The sequence below is a fragment of the Papio anubis genome, chromosome 9 (assembly GCF_008728515.1).
Source record: "Papio anubis isolate 15944 chromosome 9, Panubis1.0, whole genome shotgun sequence".
NCBI lineage: Eukaryota > Metazoa > Chordata > Mammalia > Primates > Cercopithecidae > Papio > Papio anubis.
In genome coordinates this window covers 23758309-23778081 of record NC_044984.1, presented here as the reverse complement: position 1 = coordinate 23778081, position 19773 = coordinate 23758309, and the positions used below count along the sequence as shown (strand labels likewise).

The 19773-nt window shown below is 42.8% G+C and overlaps 1 protein-coding gene across 8 annotated transcripts in view; it reads left to right on the top strand.

Moving 5' to 3' along the window:
* Positions 1 to 19773, top strand: part of BCAT1 (branched chain amino acid transaminase 1) — a 156626-nt gene that overhangs the window by 42011 nt on the left and 94842 nt on the right. For 2 of the 8 annotated variants that reach the window (XM_031650335.1, XM_009180383.4), the window contains exons 1-3: positions 5372 to 5646; positions 6701 to 6787; positions 14629 to 14829. In XM_031650335.1, coding sequence (XP_031506195.1) covers positions 5428 to 5646; positions 6701 to 6787; positions 14629 to 14829 — 507 coding nt within the window. In that variant the 5' untranslated portion in view covers positions 5372 to 5427. Of the gene's footprint in view, positions 1 to 1010; positions 2498 to 5371; positions 5647 to 6271; positions 6624 to 6700; positions 6788 to 14628; positions 14830 to 19773 lie in introns of those variants that run through there. The other 6 variants (XR_634562.4, XM_021922111.2, XM_017945739.3 and 3 more) reach the window with 4 other exon arrangements.

Genomic DNA, 19773 nt, shown 5'->3' with positions numbered 1-19773 from the left:
ATTACAGGCATGTGCCACTGTGTCTGGCCCCGGTTCTTATTATAAGTTCTCCATTAACCATATCATGAGATTAAAAAAAAAAAAACAATGGTTTCATCAGAACTGACAAACAGTGGATGACACAATTTTGATCATTAAGAAGACTTTAAAAGAAGGATTTGTGTCACTGTCATTACTGATTACTAGGCCCTTGTGTATACTGAGCCATTAGCTAGGGCTGGTACAATAAAATAACCATAGTTAGAAAGATATTTTAAAGTACTACTTATTTCATGTTTATCTCACCTTTTTATCCCTATTTTTGGGCATGACTTATTATTACTAGGTTTTTAAATAAATAGTGAAATAAGCGTGTTAGGTTTGCATGCTGCTTTGGTTAACATTGCTATATAACCAACCGCCCCAAACTTTGTGGCCTTAAAACAATAATTAATTAATTTATTTATTTTTGAGACAGAGTCTCGCTATGTCACCCAGGCTGGAGTGCAGTGGCACAATCTCGGCTCACTGCAACCTCCACCTCCCAGGTTCAAGTGATTCTCCTGCCTCAGCCTCCCGGAGAGCTGGGATTACAGGTGTTTTGCCACCACACCAGCTAATTTTTGTATTTTTAGTAGACAGGGTCTTGCTCCAGCCCGGCCACAATAAAGCTTTTTAATCACCTGGGTGCAGGCGGGCTGAGTCCAAAAAGAGAGTTAGCAAAGGGTGGTGGGATTATAATTAGTTCTTATAGGTTTGGGATAGGCGGTGGAGTTAGGAGCAATTTGTTGTGGGCAGGGGGTGGATCTTACAAAGTACATTCTCAAGGCTAGGGAGAATATTACAAAGTACCTTCTTAAGGGCGGGGGAGGATATTACAAGTACCGTCTCAAGGGTGAGGAGGGTGTATTGTACAAAGTACATTCACAAGGGAGGAGAGTATCACAAAGTACGTTACTGCGAGGGCGGGGAGGGTGTACTGTCACAAAGTCAGTTGATCAGTTAGGGTGGGGCAGGAACAAATCACAATGGTGGAATGTCATCAGTTAAGGCAGGAACTGGCTATTTTCACTTCTTTTGTGGATCTTCAGTTGCTTCAGGTCATCTGGATGTATATGTGCAGGTCACAGGGGATATGATGGCTCAGCTTGGGCTCAGAGGCCTGACAGACATGAATTTCCCATCATAAAATGAGAAGAGCATTAATCAAATGATTAGAATAAAATATTACCATTATTTTGACATGGCAAGCATTGTATGTAAATAAACAGCAGAGGGACGCACTGTAGCCTAGACAGGGTTCAGAGATATTCCTGCCAAGGACATGGCACAGGAACTGAACAAGGAAGGATGACAGTGCCTTGCTCTGTCTGGGAAAGGCAGGGGAATGTTACAGGTATTTGGGTATCTGTGAGAAGGCCTGATGTCCGAAAGGACTGAAACAAATTAAATGTTTGGTGGGGGAGAGAGAGAAAGAGCGTAGCAAAAGTTGAGCTGGGGAGTCAGAGGCAGAAGGCAGAATCTGGGATGGGTGGGGAGCTTTCCAATTATTTTGTCAAATGGGTGATGTGAAGCCTTGAAGGTTTTTTGACCAAGAGGAGATGTCTTCAGATTTGCATTTTGAGACATTTTCACGGGTTGTTATGCTAAGAATGGCTTAAAGAGAAGCAAGGCTGGAGTCAGAGGAGCTACGTGGAAGCTGTTTAGTACTAGGATGGGGATAATGTGGTTGGAGAAATGGCAACTGTCAGGGTATTTGGAGCAAGAATGGATAGACATTGGTGATCATCACTTGGATGCATTTGAGGGACACCCCTATGCTTCTACTAGAGCAACTACACAGAGCAGGAGTAAGCAACTTACAGCCTACAGAGCACATTTGCTCTGTCCCCTGTTTTTCAAATACAGTTTAATGGAAACAGAGCCATGCCCATTCTTTTACCTATCCATGGCTGATATCAGGCATGGTTCTAAGTAATATACATAGGTTTCATATACTAATGCTCATCTATCCCAGTTGACAAACATGAAGTGTTGCTATTGTCTCATTTTACAGAGGAGAAAACTGACATACAGAGATTCTCATTCGCACCCATAGCTTCAGTTACCACCTCTATGCCAATGATTCAATAATACCTCCAAATCTAGACCTCTTCCCTGAGCTTCAGATAGGCGGATCCCTCATAGTCAGTCTTGGAGACACTTAAGAACTCATGGGACCCAAACTAGACTTCTCCTTATCCTCTCGAACCACATTCTCTTTCAACATTCCTTTTGTCTTAGTGAATATCACCAAATAGATGAGCAAGTCAGATCCAAGGAGGCCTCCTTAGTACTTCTGTCATCCTTGTCCCACCTTATATCATCCATTTTTTTCTCCCTTTCTTTCTTTTTTCTTTCTTTTCTCTTCTCTTTTCTGTTCTTTTCTTTCTTTTCTAGATGCGGTCTCACTGTGTCACCCAGGCGAATGCAGTGGTGTGATCCTGGCCCACTGCAGCGTCAACCTCACCAAGTTCAGGTAATCCTCTCACCTTAATCCCATGAGTAGCTGGGACTACAGGCACACACCACCGCGCCCGGCTAATTTTTGTACTTTCATCAGAGACAGGGTTTTACCATGTTGCCCAGGCTGCCACCTTATCTCCATTCTTGCTGAAATCTGGCTGTTTCTCTCCACTTCTATTACCAACCACCAGCCAAGTCCAACTTACTAAAAGGATCATCTCGTATATGGGTTCTGTAATAGCTTCTTCCAAATCCATTCCTCACCACCCAGACCAATTTCCAAACTGCAGCCAATACCTTCAATTCTGTCACCACTCCCGCATACTCCACCTAATCCTTAACCTTTCAATGGTTTCTCTTGCCCCTAGGTTAAGCTACATTGAAAACTGCTAAAGCTACAGCTTCTTAAGGTAACTAGTAAGTACAGTGACTACTATGTCTGGTTTATTCCAGCTGTTGCTGACTAATAGCACTTCTTGAATGAAGAAATTATATTACCTTACTGTAGGGAAAAATTTGTACTTCAGTGGAAAACTGAATTGTTTAGAGCAAACCTTTAAGGTTATCTGATTCTGATTCCATGGGCTCTTTCAGTGGGTCTTACATCGTTTCATTGTTTTGAGTTATTTTACAGATAACTGATAGAAATGCAAAATAATTATTGCATGTAGCCATGCAAGTAAATTCTGAAGGTCAGGGTTCAGTTAACTTCTCTTCCCTACTGTGGAAGAAGCCAATTTCATTTGCATATTCATTTCAGCATTTCTGACCTATAAACATGCCTGTTCTTTGAACCAGTTTTTATATCTGCTTGGTAACTTCATTAAACAATTTAAATAAACTCTATAATTTAGTTTATTTTATACCTGTATGACAGTCAGGCTTTTACCTTACTTTTGCTTTTTAAAATTATTCTTTAGCTCTCCCCAAGGCACTACTTGACTGGCCCTTTGGCTACTCACTAGCCCAAGCTCCATCCTCTTCTGCCTAAGGCAGCCCCAGGCTCTCTTTTGGTCCTTTGTTCCAGCCCTCCTTGGAGAAGTTCTTTTGTCCTGGAACTCACTTTCATACCAGGTGCTCTTCATCCCTTCTTCCTTTAGTAAATTTCTTTAATCTTTCAGATTTCTGCTCAAGGATCACTTGCTGAAAGCCTTTCCAGGCCTTTCTGAGTCAGTACAATCCATTATTAGAGGCTGTTAGAGCACAGGCAGCATTCGTTATCATTTTACATCTGTCTGTGGGATTCCTTAGCACTTTCTAACACACTTAACACTCTTCTCTCTGGCTGGGGGCAATGCATGATAACAGGATGATGGTATGCTCTCAATCCTCCCCCAGCAACTAGCCCAGTGCTTCCAACATGGTGGAGAGATACACCGTTTATAGTTTAGACAGATTTTTGAGTAGCAAGTACCTACTGCTCAGGAGACAGTTGGACTGAAAAAATATATTTGGGAGTCATCAGCACATAGGTGCAGCCATGAAAATGCTCAAGAAGCAAAACCATTGGCAGGAACAAAATGAAGGCTATTAGAGACCTTATTTAGGTGGAATAATTGGACAGCAGCCCTTCATAGGAGGAAGGAAATAGAAGCAGTTAATACAGATGGAGGCCGGGTGCAGTGGCTCACGCCTGTAATCCTAGCACTTTGGGAGGCTGAGATGGGTGGGTGGCTTGAGTCCAGGAGTTCGAGACCAGCCTGGGCAACATAGCAAAACCCGGTCTCTACAAAAAATACAAAAATTAGCCCGGCCTGGTGACGCGTGCCCGTAGTCCCAGCTACTCGGGAGGCTTAGGTGGGAGAATTGCTTGAAGCAGGGAGGCAGACAGTTGCAGTAAGCCGAGATCGGGCCACTGCACTCCAGCCTGGGTGACAGAGTGAGACTCAGTCTCAAAACAACAACGACAAAACGTATTTTATAAGCGACCCTGGACTTCCAGGGACACTCACCACTCTATGGTGGCAAGTGACCTGCCTGGACTCAGGTCTTTGGAGCTTGGGACCCCACCCCAGCCTAAGAGGCCTTTTTGTGCCTTGTATAAAGGAGAGGAAAAGTGTAGGTTTTCTGAGTTGATAAGATTAGAGCTACAGTATATTATCAGTGGTGCTGTATGAAACCATTTCAAAAACCAGACCGGATTTAACCGCTTTCACCCAGAATAAACTGCCCTCCCCCTCTTTCCAAGATCAAGTCAGCCCCGGTTACCACTTCCTCTTAATTTAAAAACCAGGAAGGCTCATAATTCAGGCTGACGTTGCCCCAGGAGAACACTGTATATAAGACAATAGCTATTCCAATCCCCCTTTCCCTTTCTAAACCGAATAGTATTTCTAACATCACTTTTCCAGTCCTCTTTATATTGAGATCACGAGTCTCCGTCGGAAAACTGTGAAAACAGTATGATTGGAGCTCTTGATGATCTGCTTTGCCTGAAAACGATGAAAGGCATTGAGATCTTTGGGCAGAAACGGCCCTTAGAGAATGCGAGCCTGGTAGCCGCGTAACACCCCGAATTACAAATTCAGTTTGGGTAGGTGGCGCAGGGAAATCTAAAAACTGGATTCACGTTCTCCCCCTTCAGTTTGCACATAGGGGTCGGTGGCAGACAAGAGCAGACGCACAAATGTCAATCCCCGCCCGCAAACTCTCCAGGGCAGAAACTGCTTTTTGTCAGTTGGATTTGGAGTCGATGGAAAAGCTGCCCTAATGTAGTTTCTCCGAGGTTTCCTTAACCTTGACCGAGGGGCGCTTCCCGGCCGTTCACCTAGAGGTTGTTTAATAAACAAGGATGCCCGCGAAGTACCTGCGCTTGGAAAAGCGCTCGTTCGCGGCGCGCAGTCTCGGGCGACCGCAAGCGACCCCAGTGATAGGGACAACCGCTTGGGTTTTCGCGACTGCAGACAGACTGGGACCAGACGGTTGGAGGCTCCTCCCCAAGGGATGCTGGAGGGGTTGCGTCGTACCCTGCGCCTGGCCCTGGCGCGCGGCCCCGGGTCGTGGTACCCAGTGCCCTACGGGCCGTGCGCCGGGGCTTGGCCACACCGCCCGCTTTCGCGTCCAGCCGCGCGCTCCGTGCCACCGCCGCTCTCTGCAGCCCCGCGTCCCCGCAGCCTCCCCATGGCCAGCCCGCTTCGCTCCGCTGCGGCCCTTGCCCGCCAGGTACCTCGAACCCGGGCGTTTGAGGAAGGGGGGAGGATTGGAACCTGGGTCTCGGTAGCTCGCGGGCCTGGGCGGGCGCCTTGTCGCCGTTTCCTGCACCATCCTTCTTCGCCTCGCCCTCCATTCCGCCTGCAGCGAGGCGTCTCCTCTTCCCCCAATCCCTTCCCGAAATCTGGAGTCCCAGCCTGCAATCTCCGCCTCGGCGAGGTTCCCGCTATCCAGGTCTAACACTCTCATGGGTGACCCCCTCCGGAGTGCGGCGAGGACCGCCACGGGAGACGTGAGGGTAGCCATGGACTCGCTCTGAGGGAGGAGGCGGGAGCTGAATCTCTGGGCTGCCACACAGCCACATCCTACGTGCCTTTGCCACCCCAAAATATTTTGACCGCAGCCTTCTGCCTCCTTGGATCTCTTTCTTCCCCACCCCCACCCCCGTAGTTATTTAGCAGATTGGGCATTAAAACAAATGTTTGCAGGTTTTCCCAATTAGTCCCGCTTCCCTGTGTCTTTATCTTTTAAATTGCCCCTAATACCATGAGGTTTGAGGTGTGGGGTGGGTGCTGCAGCATTGGAGGACCCTGCTGGTGGAGAAAATGGTTCACGCCGGTCCCCTTCCCCTTTGCAGGCTTGCTATTGTGCGTCTGTGATTGACAAGACCACGAGGCTGAGCGCGCCCTGGAGATTTTTCTATAAATGGCTTAACACCCCAGTCTAGACTATTTGCTCGGATATAAAGGAGACAATTGTTTTTTTGTTCTTTGCTGGCGAACCCTGGCTCTGTAGGGCTGACCTGGAATGTAACCAGTCTTCCCTGAGCCGGCTGAGGAGGACAAAAACCGCCGCGACCCCGGCAGGGTGGGAAGTGCAGGGCAGCACTCCCAAGACGCGCTTGTTGGAGGTTCGGGCCTGGGTGCTTGGTTGTTTGAGCCTCCTTTTTGTGTTTGCCTGGGTCCTGGAGAGAAGCGCACGGTATCATGGTGAGTGTCATGTAGGTTACCCCGGGCCCCGCTCACCGACCTGCATTTACTTAATGGTGGTTTGATTCTTCTTTCAGGATTGCAGTAACGGATGCTCCGCAGAAGCAAGCATCAGAGAAGGTACGGGAGAAGGAGGATCAAAAGAAGTGGTGGGGACTTTTAAGGTAAGTTGCTTGCTAGGGGCTAAGTGTCTAAAGCAACATTCAACTGAATAAATCCATTTCTTGTTGAGATTTGGGGAAATTTTCACTGTGTGGGTTACCCAGTTCCTAGGTTGTGTTGCCAGACATTTAAAATTCCTCTCTTAGAGGAAGAAAAGCTATTTAGAGAGTGACAGTACATTCATCACAACAAAAATTATCTAATAGCTGATTGCTGATTTTGAGTCATACATTTTTCTTGAAAAATAGTCAATTCGTAAATATTAACCTAGATGTTTATCTGATTCCATACTAAGTACAACCCTTCACTCTACTTGTAGAAAAAGTTAAACTGTGATTTTTCTCTTTCAGCAGCACGTAACACTCTACAGTGAAAGTGTTGCATTTTCTTCTTTTCTATCTGAATTGTGGGGTTTATATAGCTCACACTTCAAATAGTGAGAAACAAATAAAGCACGTTGAAAATTGTACAAAACCAAATGTAAGATATAATATTATTTTTTCTATGAGTCATTATCTCCTATCCTCCCTCCTCGTGGAGGTTTTAACTTCTTTTTCTGCCTAGTGCTGCTCTTCTGCCTGTTTGAGTCACTGTCAATTGTCATCCATAGCACAGAGTGTCCTAATGATCTCACATCCTGGCGGTTCAGAGAGGGAAGGAAACTTGACTCATCAATTTCTCACACATTCAGCTCTCTCACAGTGTGCTAGAGACTGTGCCATGCATTGGACATCCAAAAGTGAATTCAAGATTAGGTCTCTACTTGCAAGGAATTTTTATTTTATTTTTCTTTCTTTCTTCTCTTGCTGTCATCTTAGCAAGGATATTTTAAAAAGTAAAATTAGAATATTGCAATTTCTTTTCTGTTTTTTTGAGACAGGGTCTCACTCTGTCACCCAGGCTGGAGTGCAGTGGCGTGATCTCAGCTCGCTGCAATCTCTGCCTCCCAGGTTCAAGTGATTCTCCTGCCTCAGCCTCCTGAGTAGCTGAGATTACAGGCATGTGCCATCACACCCGGCTAATTTTGTATTTTTAGTAGAGATGGGGTTTTACCATGTTAGCCAGGCTGGTCTCAAACTCCTGGCCTCATGCAATCCACCTGCCTCAACCTCCCAAAGTGCTGGGATTACAGGCATGAGCCACCAAGCCCAGCCTGAAGAATTCTTTGCAAAGAAAAATATCAACTCAAATATAAATACTCATTTTCTTTCTTTTTCTTTTTTTTTGAGACAGAGTCTTGTTCTGTTGCCCAGACTGGAGTGCAGTGGCACCATCAATTAGGGATCACTTTCGGCCTTGATCTTTCAGACTCAAGTGATCCTCTTAGCCTCTTGAGTACCTGAGACTATAGGCTTGCATGCCACCAGGGCCAACTAATTTTGTCATTTTTTGTAGAGATGAGATCTCCCTGTGTTGCCCAGACTGGTCTCCAACTCCTGGGCTTATGCAGTCTTCCCAGCTCGGCCTCCCAAAATGCTGGGTTACAGGCATAAGCCACCAGGCCTGGCCATAAATAATGTTTTTATTGTTAATTTAGATTTCTGTATATTAGGTTTTAGTTAGGGGAATTGCCCGTTGACACTCATGTATTTACACATCAAAACATGAGTTATGGTGGATGTATTCACAGCACATATGTAATAAGGCATGTGTAAAAATGATAGTGATAATTTAGGGAAGAAAAATGGTAGATTTTGTAGACCATCTTGGTTTTTGATATACTTTTCTCTCTTTTTTGATTGATACATAATGTGTGTACATATTTATGGGCTGCATGTGATAGATATTTTGTTATATGCATAGACTGTGTAATGATCAAGTTAGGGTCTTTGTGGTGTTCATCACCTTGAGTATTTAGCATTCCTATGTGTTGGGAACATTTCAAGTTCTCTCTTCCAGCTATTTAAACATATGTAAGGCCAGGCACTGTGGCACACCCCTATAATCCCAGCACTTTGGGAGGCCAAGGCGGGTGGATCACTTGATGTCAGGAGTTTGAGAACAGCCTGACTAACATGGCAAAACCCCGTCTCTACTAAAAAGGCAAAATTAGCCGGGTGTGGTGGTGCACATCTGTTATCCCAGCTACTCAGGAGGCTGAGGCAGGAGAATCGCTTGAGTCTGGGAGGCAGAGGTTGCAGTGAACCAAGATCACGCCACTGCACTCCAACCTGGGTGACAGAACAAGACTCTGTCTCAAAAAAAAAATAAATAATATATATATACACACACACACACATACACACACACATATATACACATATATATACATATATAGAGAGAGAGCCCACATTGTCGTTAACTATAATCACCCTACTCTGCTGTGAACAGTAGAATTTATTGTTTGTATCTAACTGCATGTTTGTACTCACTAACCAACCTCTCTCCCTCCACCTACACCCTCCCCACCCCATGCCATCTTCTGATATCTATCATTCCATTAATACTCTCTACCTACATGAGATCAACTTTTTTTACTTCTCACATATGAGCGAGAACATGCAGTATTTGTTTTTCTGTTTTTTTTTTTTCTTTCTGTGTTTGGCTTATTTTACTTACCATAATGACTTCCAGTTCCATCCACATTGCTACAAATGACACAATTTTACTTTTTTTTTAAATGGCTGGATAATATTCCATTGTGTATATGCACCACATTTTGTTTGTTGACGGACACTTAAGTCGATTCCACATCTTGACTATTGTGAATAGTGCTGTAATAAACATGGGAGTGCAGATATCCCTTTGGTATATTGATTTCCTTTCCTTTGGAGAATATCCGGTAGTAGGATTGTTGGTTCATATGGTCATTCTACTTTTAGTTTGTTTTTTTTTTTTTGGAAAACTTCATACCATTTTCCATAGTAGATATACTGATTTACATTCTTACCAACAGTGTATAAGAGTTCTCTTTTCTCTGCGTCCTCATCAGCATCTGCTATTTTTTGTCTTTCTAATAATAGCCATTCTAACTGTGGTTGCTTTTGACAGATTTTTCTACCTTTTTGTTAATCTACATCATTTATAACATTTCATATTGCCTTTTGGTTCTCTCTTGGGTAGCTTTCATATTGCTTCTCCCCTCCCCAATTATGATGCAGTTATATTACAATGAGGATGCAGGTTTGCAGCAGGGCCTAGCAATGAGATACATTGTTACACATCCTGGCAAATCTTTCTGTGGACTCTAGGATCCTCCTCCTTTGAAAGAGGTCAGCCATCTTTTTTTTCCAGTTCCTCCAGCTTCACGTATCTCCACAGAATGCAACACTGCAAATCGGTAGTTCTCTTCATGATCATCTTTATTAGATTTTAAAAGAATATCTCTAAAAGATGAGCATGGTGCCTAAGGCTTTCCAAATGGAGTAAGAATAATACATAGGAACCTAGAATAAAGTTATGAAATGTCCGATACAGTTGTAATGCAGACTTGATTTTTGAAAAGTGTGGCCAATGAAGAGAAGAGCAAATGTGCTATACGATGGTGAGCAAAAGGTGTTGACAGGCCGGGCGTGGTGACTCACCCCTGTAATCCCAGCACTTTGGGAGGCTGAGGCGGGTGGATCATTTGAGGTCAGGAGTTTGAGACCAGCCTGGCCAACATGGTGAAACCCCGTCTCTACTAAAACTACAAAAATTTGCCAGGTGTGGTGACACATGCCTGTAATTCCAGCTACTTGGGAGGCAGAGGCAAGAGAATTGCTTGAACCAGGGAGGTGGAGGTTGCAGTGAGCTGAGATTGCACCACTGTACTCCAGCCTGGGCAACGGAGCAAAAAAAAAAAAAAAGTGTTGACTGAACCCTGGCTGAAACAGTTCTCAGGTGCTTTCAACAAATTTACACTTCCCTACCCTGAGCCTCCCTATTTCAGAACAAATGATTACCCAACTGCAAACTTTGAATTAGGAAGTTGTTTTTTATATGCCCTGTTTTTGTCCTTATTTCTTGCCATTTCACAATCAGTTATTGTGGCATTCCAGATTCTTCCACAAACATATGATGTGAAACATCCTGACTTCGATGTCATCAGGGAATGTGGAGCATGGGAAAGAGACAGATTAATTATGCAGAAGAAAGTATCATTTGACAAAATATTTTTATTTATCTTTGGAAAGGAAATCTAGAAAAAGAAAATAGTTTTTAAAGAACACGGATAAAAATTGTTTATAAAATTTGTTTCCTTTAGGAAAGGAATCGTTCCCTTAAAACTACATTTCATATCTGCCCCAAACGAGTCACACATCTTCAGCTAATATTGCTTGCTTACGTTTGACCTTTATTCAACTCTATCACCTAGTAATTTAGTATTCCTAGGTAATTTCTCTTTGAGCTCAGGTTAGAAGTTGTTATTTTTAGTTTCCAGAGTTGCAGAATTTTTTTTTTCAAATAGAGGGAAGTTCATGATGAGATTTTGAAGCCACCTAATCGTATATTACTTTGAAAAACTGGATATAGACTGGGCGCGGTAGCTCACACCTGTAAGCCCAGCACTTTTGGAAGCCAAGATGGGTGGATCGCCTGAGGTCAGGAGTTTGAGACCAGCCTGGCCAACATAGTGAAACCCCGTCTCTACCCAAAATACAAAAATTAGCGGAGTGTGGTGGCATATGCCTGTAGTCCCAGCTACTTGGGAGGCTGAAGCAGGACAATCACTTGAACCTGGGAGGCGGAGGTTGCAGTGAGCCCAGATCACATCACTGCCCTCCAGCCTGGGTGACAGAGTGAGACTCCGTCTAAAAGAAAAAAACAAAACAAAACAAAACAAAACTGGATATAGGGCAGTGCTTAGGTACAAATCAGAAAGTTAGAGGTTGCTATTCATATCATTAAGAAATAATGTGTCTTATGAAAGAATGTAGCAGTTTACTGAAATAGAACTCATACCTAGTAATGTAATAATTTTATCTTTAATTGTCGGAAATTTAACTGATATTATGAAGTTCTAATTATAAGAACACTTATTTGAGGTTAAAAATGATCTTATTCTATCACTGCTTTGCCAGTAATTTGATCTCTCTGGAATAGTGGATTATTGTTGGTCCTGTGGGTATTTTAAGGAGAGGTCTCAGAAAACTGAAAATCGTGTATGCTGGACCATAATCATTCTTGTCACCCACTCTCATCTTTCTGTTTTTGTTTTGTGTTTTACTACCCCTCCCCTTTTACTAAGTAGTCTTAGTAGAAGGAAATTTGCATTAAGTTTGTCTTACTGTATTGATATGGCTCCAAATGTTTCTTAGCTCAGGGTCCTCCCCATTCACAGATAAAAGCTAACTAAGGCAAATCAGGTGTTTATTGCCCAAGAGTACTGTGAAACTATTCATGTAATAAAAAATTTGTGTTAGAATTTCACTGTCTTTAAATCCTGAACATCTTCTGTGAGTGTATCTGAAAGCAGGCAGACATCTTCAGTATTTAAGAAACCCTTTGCTATTCTGTGTGGTAGGCACTGTGTTAGTTGGAATTCAACTGTGAATACTCTAGCCAGACTTCTTGTCTGAATAGTCCAGAATAGGGGTCGCTAAACTTTCTTTCTTTTCTTTTCTTTTTTTTTTTTTTTTTGAGATGGAGTTTCACTCTTATTGGGGCGTCTCTGCTGACTACAGCCTCCGCCTGCCAGGTTCAAGCAATTCTCCTGCCTCAGTCTCCCAAGTAGCTGGGATTACAGGCGTCCACCACACGCCCAGCTAATTTTTGTATGTTTAGTAGAGACAGGGTTTCGCTGTGTTTGCCAGGCTGATCTCGAGCTCCTGACCTTTGGTGATCCACCCTCCTCGGCCTCCCAAAGTGTTGGATTTACAGGGTGAGCCACTGCGCCTGGCCTGCTAAACTTTCTTAAATGGCTAGATGTTAAATATTTTAGGCTTGAGGGCCATCAGGTTTCTGTCACAACTAGTTGGCTGTGCCGCCATTGAAGATACAAGAATGGTGTGACTACGTTCTAATAACATTTTAATTCCCAAACAGGCCAGCTGGTTGCATTTGATCTGCAAGTAAAGTTTGCCTGACGCCTTACCTCGTCCAGAGGATAACGGGAGAGAAAAGGGATTCAAAGATAAAAATAATTTAGCTGGAATATATTTCTTTAAGTAAACTTATTACATTCAGTAAAGAGTCTTAACATTTTTACTTGAATTAAATAGTGGTAAAACAGGCTGGACACAGTGGCTCACGCCTGTAATCTTAGCACTTTAGGAGTTCAAGGCAGGCAGATTGCTTGAGCGCAGGAGTTCAAGACCAGCATGGGCAACATAGTGAGTCCCTGTCTCTTAAAAAAATACTAAATGATAATAATAATGGTAGAACAAAGTCAATTTTTTATTGAAACTTGACATTTTATTGGCATATGACAAAGTAGCATTAGTAGACTAGCTTGAACAGTACAGTAATATTCTGTCCTTAATGCCTTTCGTGTCATTGTAATATGAGCTTCCTGGTTGTTTTAGAATATGTTTTCAGCCTGAATACTATTCTAAAAATATAATTTACTGTCATTCATAACATAACAAATGACTCAGGTAGCTGCAAGGCAGTGAATTAAGCAGAATTAGATCATTTTTAAAATAATGATAAGAGCTGATGATGTAAAGTGAAGGTCTGTATTTAATTTGGGAGGGAAATGCCTATTTTTGTATATTCAAAGAGATGGAGTTTGACATCCCATCACAACTTGTTACAGGTTGAATTTGCCCGTTTTTTTTTTAACAGATCAAAAAGTTCCTTCCCTTCTGTTTCTTTTTTTTCTTTTTTCTTTTCTTTTCTTTCCTTCTTTCTTTTTTTTTTTTTAGAAGGAGTCTTGCTCTGTCACCCAGGCTGGAATGCAGTGGCGCGATCTTGACTCACTGCAACCTCCACTTCCCGGGTTCAAGCGATTCTCCAGCCCCAGCCTCAGCCTCCAGCGTAGCTGGGATTACAGGTGCATACCACCACGCCTGGCTAATTTCTTGTACTTTTAGTAGAGACGGGGTTTCACCGTGTTAGGCAGAATGGTCTCAGTCTCCTGAGCTTGTGATCCGCGTGCCTCAGCTTTGCAAAGTGCTGGTCTCCTGTGTTTTTGTCAGCGTTCCACAGCTGCTATAAAGTGTAGTGGTGGTATTGCATGCAATTTGTATACTTAATGTTTGGCCATTTGCAGTGGGCAAACTGGCTGTGTGGGGAGCTGGTGAGATGCTGCTTGTGGGGAGTTGTTTCCTATTACTCTGATTTATCTGTGTTTAAATAAGAGTTCCTTTGTTCACTGTTTCCTCCACACAGAACAGAGGATTTATATCTTAGTGTTCATTCTCAACTTTCCTGTTTTCAAAGAGGAAAACATTTGCTTCGCTCGGCTCATTTCTTCTCCAGTGCACCCGGAGGATTTTGAAGGCTTATGCCAACAATTCTTTGGGGCAGTTGGAGTGTAACCATTGCTAAGTAGCAGTTCAGTACTAATGACCCTCATTTTAGTTTAACAAATCATTGTGAGTGTTGCCATTTTTTATTAGGGAAAACATCTCTTTCCTCTTTTCCAAATACTCAACATGAGTCCTATGATGAGAGTGAAAAAGGAGTGAAAAAGGGTTGTGTTCTTTTTTCGCATCATCTTACCCAATCTGCTATTTTGTCCCTCTTCTATGTGTCACTGAAATTTGGTTCTGATATGCTATTAGGCAGTGTACATTGCAGAGATTATGGATAACTGGCCGAATTCTGAATGCAGGCATGATTTGTTCAGCTCAGAGTGTTAAATTTCTGTGTTAACTGCCAACATTTAAAAGTCAATTGATTTCCCTTTTTGCCCTCCGTATCATCTAGCCAGCGAATGCTAACTTTTCTTTAAATAGTGATGATTTTTCTTCCCCAGGCTAAAGACCTAGTAGTCACACCAGCTACCATTTTAAAGGAAAAACCAGACCCCAATAATCTGGTTTTTGGAACTGTGTTCACGGATCACATGCTGGTGGTGGAGTGGTCCTCAGAGTTTGGATGGGAGAAACCTCATATCAAGCCTCTTCAGAATCTGTCATTGCACCCTGGCTCATCGGCTTTGCACTATGCAGTGGAAGTAAGTACATGGGAATTAAAGAGAGTGACATGCTTGCACTTCACTGTGGGTACTAAATAGCTTCTCCTGCTAAGATAGCTCTTGTGCAGTGTAGGGCTTTATCATATTTACCAGAGGAAGCCGAAAATGTCTTTAAAAATTTTCCAGTAGACAGTTGGATTGAAGATAAATCTTAGCAGCTAATTTTTCAGATAATCTTGTATTTTCTGTGATGTCAATAAAAAATTATTTAGAGCAAACAGAAGGGACAGCTGGTGGGAAAATTGGCAATTAAAAAGCCAGCACTGTTGATATTTTAATAAGTCACCTCTCTTCTTAGATCTTCTAATAATTGAGAAAGAGTCATTGAGGACCATATTATGATTAGATTTTAATGTTCACTCCATGTTTTCATGACCAGCAATAATGTCTAGTTATGCATGTTAAGGAACATGTAATTAAATGTCCTCCTTCAGGCATGAGTTGAAATAATTATAAGCATAAAATGTTTAGAGAATTCTTTCCCTGGTCCTTTTCAGGACACACAGTTAATCAGATGCACAATATATGTCCCATTATCTTGATTCTCATTGTATTTTACTTTTCAATGATTTGGACATCTTTCCCAGAATAATAAGGGTGCTGGAAATAATAATAGTCTTCCTATTAAGTGTTAAAATATGGTAATAGTAAAATATTAATAGATATAATGATAAAATAATGACTTTTGTTTATTGAATTCCTGTAATACATTCTGTATTATGTTCCATATAGAATCATCTCATTTAATTACCTTCAGTGAGAAGGCATGTGATTAAGCATTCAGATTCTAGCCGGGCGCGGTGGCTCAAGCCTGTAATCCCAGCACTTTGGGAGGCCGAGACGGGCGGATCACGAGGTCAGGAGATCGAGACCATCCTGGCTAACACAGTGAAACCCCGTCTCTACTAAAAAATACAAAAAACTAGCCGGGCGAGGTGGTGGGCGCCTGTAGTCCCAGCTACTCGGGAGGCTGAGGCAGGAGAATGGCGTGAACCTGGGAGGCGGAGCTTGCAGTGAGCTGAGATCCGGCCACTGCACTCCAGCCTGGGCGGCAGAGCGAGACTCCGTCTCAAAAAAAAAAAAAAAAAAAAAAAAAAGCATTCAGATTCTGAAGTCAGACTTCCTGGGCTCAAATTCAGTCTCAGTTGCTCTGCAGGAACCTTTATGACTTGGGGAATTTAATCATTTGTGCTTTAATTTCTTTATCTATAAAATTGGGGTAGTTATAATACCTATCTTATAGTGATCTCATAAGTATAAAATAAAGTAATTTAAGCATGTACAGTCATGTCTGGCACATAGTGAGAGCCCAGTTGTTAGCAATAATAATTAACCCTTGAAGCAGTGGTCTCATCCATTATAAAAAGAGGCTCAGAAGAGTTGCTTCTTGACTAATATTACACAGCATTAAGGGTGGAGCTGAGGTTCCAATGAGAAGCTTCTTTGTGTTATATAACCCCTAAATGTATACACCAAAATTACTAGGATGCTTTTGCAATTAACTCCTTCAAAATTATAAATTCATATAATTTTGGAAAGATATTCACAGTCCATGTATATCCACAAAATGTTGAATTTAGGAATCTAAGTTTCTGTTCCCATCTCTTCCTCTTAGGTCAATTTGAATGAGTTCTTTCATTATTTCCCACAAGCCCTCACCATGTCATAAGGTATAATAAAGAACATGTGAAATAAAGTGCATTCATTTCTTTCTTTCTTTCTCTCTCTCTTTCTTTCTTTCTTTCTCTTTATTTATTTCTTTCCTTTCTTTCTTTCTTTCCTTTCTTTCCAGACAGTCTCGCTCTGTCACCCAGGCTGGAGTGCAGTGGCACAATCATGGCTCACTGCAGCCTCAACCTCCTGGGCTCAAGCAATCCTCCTACCTCAGCCTCCTGAGTAGCTGGGACCACAGACACATGTCACCATGTCTGGCTAATTTTTATGTGTTTTGTTGAGACTAGGTTTTGCTGTGTTGCCCAGACTGGTCTCAAACTCCTGGGCTCAAGCGGTCCTCTTGCCTTGGCTTCTTCAAGTGCTGGGATTACAGCCATGAACCACTGCACCTGGCGACGTGGTTTTAAATTTGAAAGAAAGAATATGTCCAAGCCCAAGTCACTGGTTCTCACACTTAATATGCATCAGAATCACCTGGCTACACCTCCAGAGTTTCTCATTTCTAACACGTTTTCAGGTCACGTTAATTTTGTCGCTCCAGGGACCACATTTTGGGAATTGCTGGCCTATGGGAAGTAAATGAGAAGTGATTTAATGTCATTTCTGGAAGTTAAAAAAGATTTTGGTGGTCACTGGTTTTTGAAAACTCTTTGAAGACTGGGTGGGGTGGTTCATACCTGCAACTTCAGCAGTTTCGGGGAGATGGGGTTCTTGGGAAATGAGCCCTCGACCCACTAGATCTGGTGCTATTTCCACGTAGATAATGTCAGAGTCGTTCAAACCAGAGTGCCTCCATCCTGAATAGGGGCTGGGTAAAAAAAGGCTGAGACCTACTGGGCTGCAATATGGTGAGACCCTGACTCTATTAAAACAAACAAACAAACAAAAAAAAACCCTCCTCTTTGGCCATCTATTTAGATGAGTTGGAATTCATTCTACTTTGATTAGTTTTGCCAATTTAGATTTTTGTAATTAGGGTAGTTTTAAAAAACTCTCAAATTACTGTTATCCTTTGTTAAAAACCAAAATCTTTTATTATTAGTCTTCTGCTTACAATATAAGTAAAATAAATGTTTTGTATTAATAACTGGATTGTATATTGCATAGTTACCACCATGTGACAAAATTAATAGCTTAAAATTACTGGCATCATTTTAAAATTATTTTTCATGTTTCTAGGGTTGACTAGGATGGCTTGGGGTCTGTCACATGGTTGCTGTCAGTGGCTGGGGTTAGAGTCGGCTTACAGGCTTCCTAACTCGTATAGCACTGGTGGTAGGGTCTCTTAGCATGCTAATGATTCATAATTTGTGTATAATGAACAGCGAGGATGACCAGAGGTCACTTTCATTGCCATCTGGGCTGCAAAACTCAAGGAGTTGAAGGCTCTTCCGGCATTATTTGTTCTCCATGTGGCCTCCTCAGCATGGCGGTCAGAGTAGGCAGCCTTCTTATGTGCTGACCTAGGGCCCAAAATCCGTATGTCTCAGCTGACTGAGCCCAGATGGGAGCTCTATTGCTGTTTACGCCCTAGCCTCAAAATTACTCTCTCAGGAAAAATGGTCCAACTGAGTTTTCCCTCTACTCTCACACCACCACCACAATAGTCAACATAGGAGACTTCTGTGACCAAAGATGTGGGGATTTCTCCCCACCACCGAGCAGTGAATCCCAGCTGGGTGTCCTCCAATTCAATTCCCACACTGTTGTTACAGGAAAGGGGTCCCAATCCAGACCCCACGAGAAGGTTCTTGGATGTTGCACAAGAAAGAATTCAGGGCGAGTCCATAAAGTAAAAGAAAATTTATTAAGAAAGTAAAGGAAAAAAAGAATGGCTACTCCATAGACAGAGTAGCTCTGACGGCGACTGGTTGGCTATTTTAATGGTTATTTCTTGATCATTTGCTAAAGAAGGGGTAGAGGATTCATAAATTTTCCAGAAAAGGGATGGGCTATTCCTGGAACTGAGGGTTCCTCCCCCTTTTTAGACCTTGTAGGTTAACTTCCCATCATTGCCATGGCCTCTGTAAATTGTCATGACACTGGTAGGAGTGTCTGTTAGCATGCTAATGCATTATAATTAGCTTATAATGAGCAGCGAGGACGGCCAGAGATCACTTGCATTGCCATATGGGATTTGGTAGGTTTTGGCTAGCTTCTTTACCACATCCTGTTTTATCAGTGGGGTCTTTGTGACCTGTATCTTGTGCCGACCTCCTATCTCCTACTGTGACCTAGAATACTAACATCCTGAGAATGCTGCCCAATAGGTTTCAGCCTTATTTTACCCAGCCGCTAATCAGGATGGAGTCGCTCTGGTCCAAACACCTTTGACATTATCCGCCTGGAAATAGCGTCAGATCCCTTGGGTTGGGGACTCATTTCCCAAGACCCTAACCACCCCCACCCGGCCCAGACACCAGTCACAAGTCCTGGCCTCTGGAATGTCTGACTGACTGGCATCAAGTTGGAGTTCCCATGACCCCCTCTTCTGGTTTGATTAATTTACTGGAGTGGCTCACAAAACTCAGGGAAACACTTAGGTTTAGTGGTTTATTATAAAGGATATTGCAAAGTGTACAGATGAAGCGATGTGTAGGGGGAGGTATTGGGGGACGGAGTGCAGGGCTTCCATGCCCTCCCTGGGTGTGCCACCCTCTAGGAACCTCCATATGTTCCACTATCTGGAAGCTCACTGAACTCATTCTTTTGGGTTTTTATGGAAGCTTAACGTCAATATTCATTCCCCTGGGATATGAGGCAGGACCCTCACTGGAGAGGGTTTTATATTTTATTTCATTATTTTTAAAATATAAGATTGGGTCTTGCTATGTTGCCTTGGGTGATATTGAATTCCTTGGCCCAAGTGAGCCTTCCACCTCTGCCTCCCAAAGTGCTGGGACAACAGGCATGAGCCACCCAGCGCCTTTGGAGAGGATCTTAAGACTCACAGTCAGAAAGGAGGACAGGAGGTCAGAGAGATTCTGCTTCCTGCCCCTGAGGCCTAACACACCCAGCATTATAACAAAAGACTGTAACAAGGGCTATGGGAATTACCAGCCAGGAACTGTAAATCACACAGTATTATTTCTGCCTTACTCTTTTCAGTCATGATGGTTACAAAGGCCTGTCCAAGTTCAAAAGGAGGAAAAAAGCACTCCACTTCTTGATGAGGAAGGTCAGGGTTCTGGAAGACCCTGGGGGACTGGAAATACTGTATGGCCATTTCATGGAAAATACAGTCTGTGA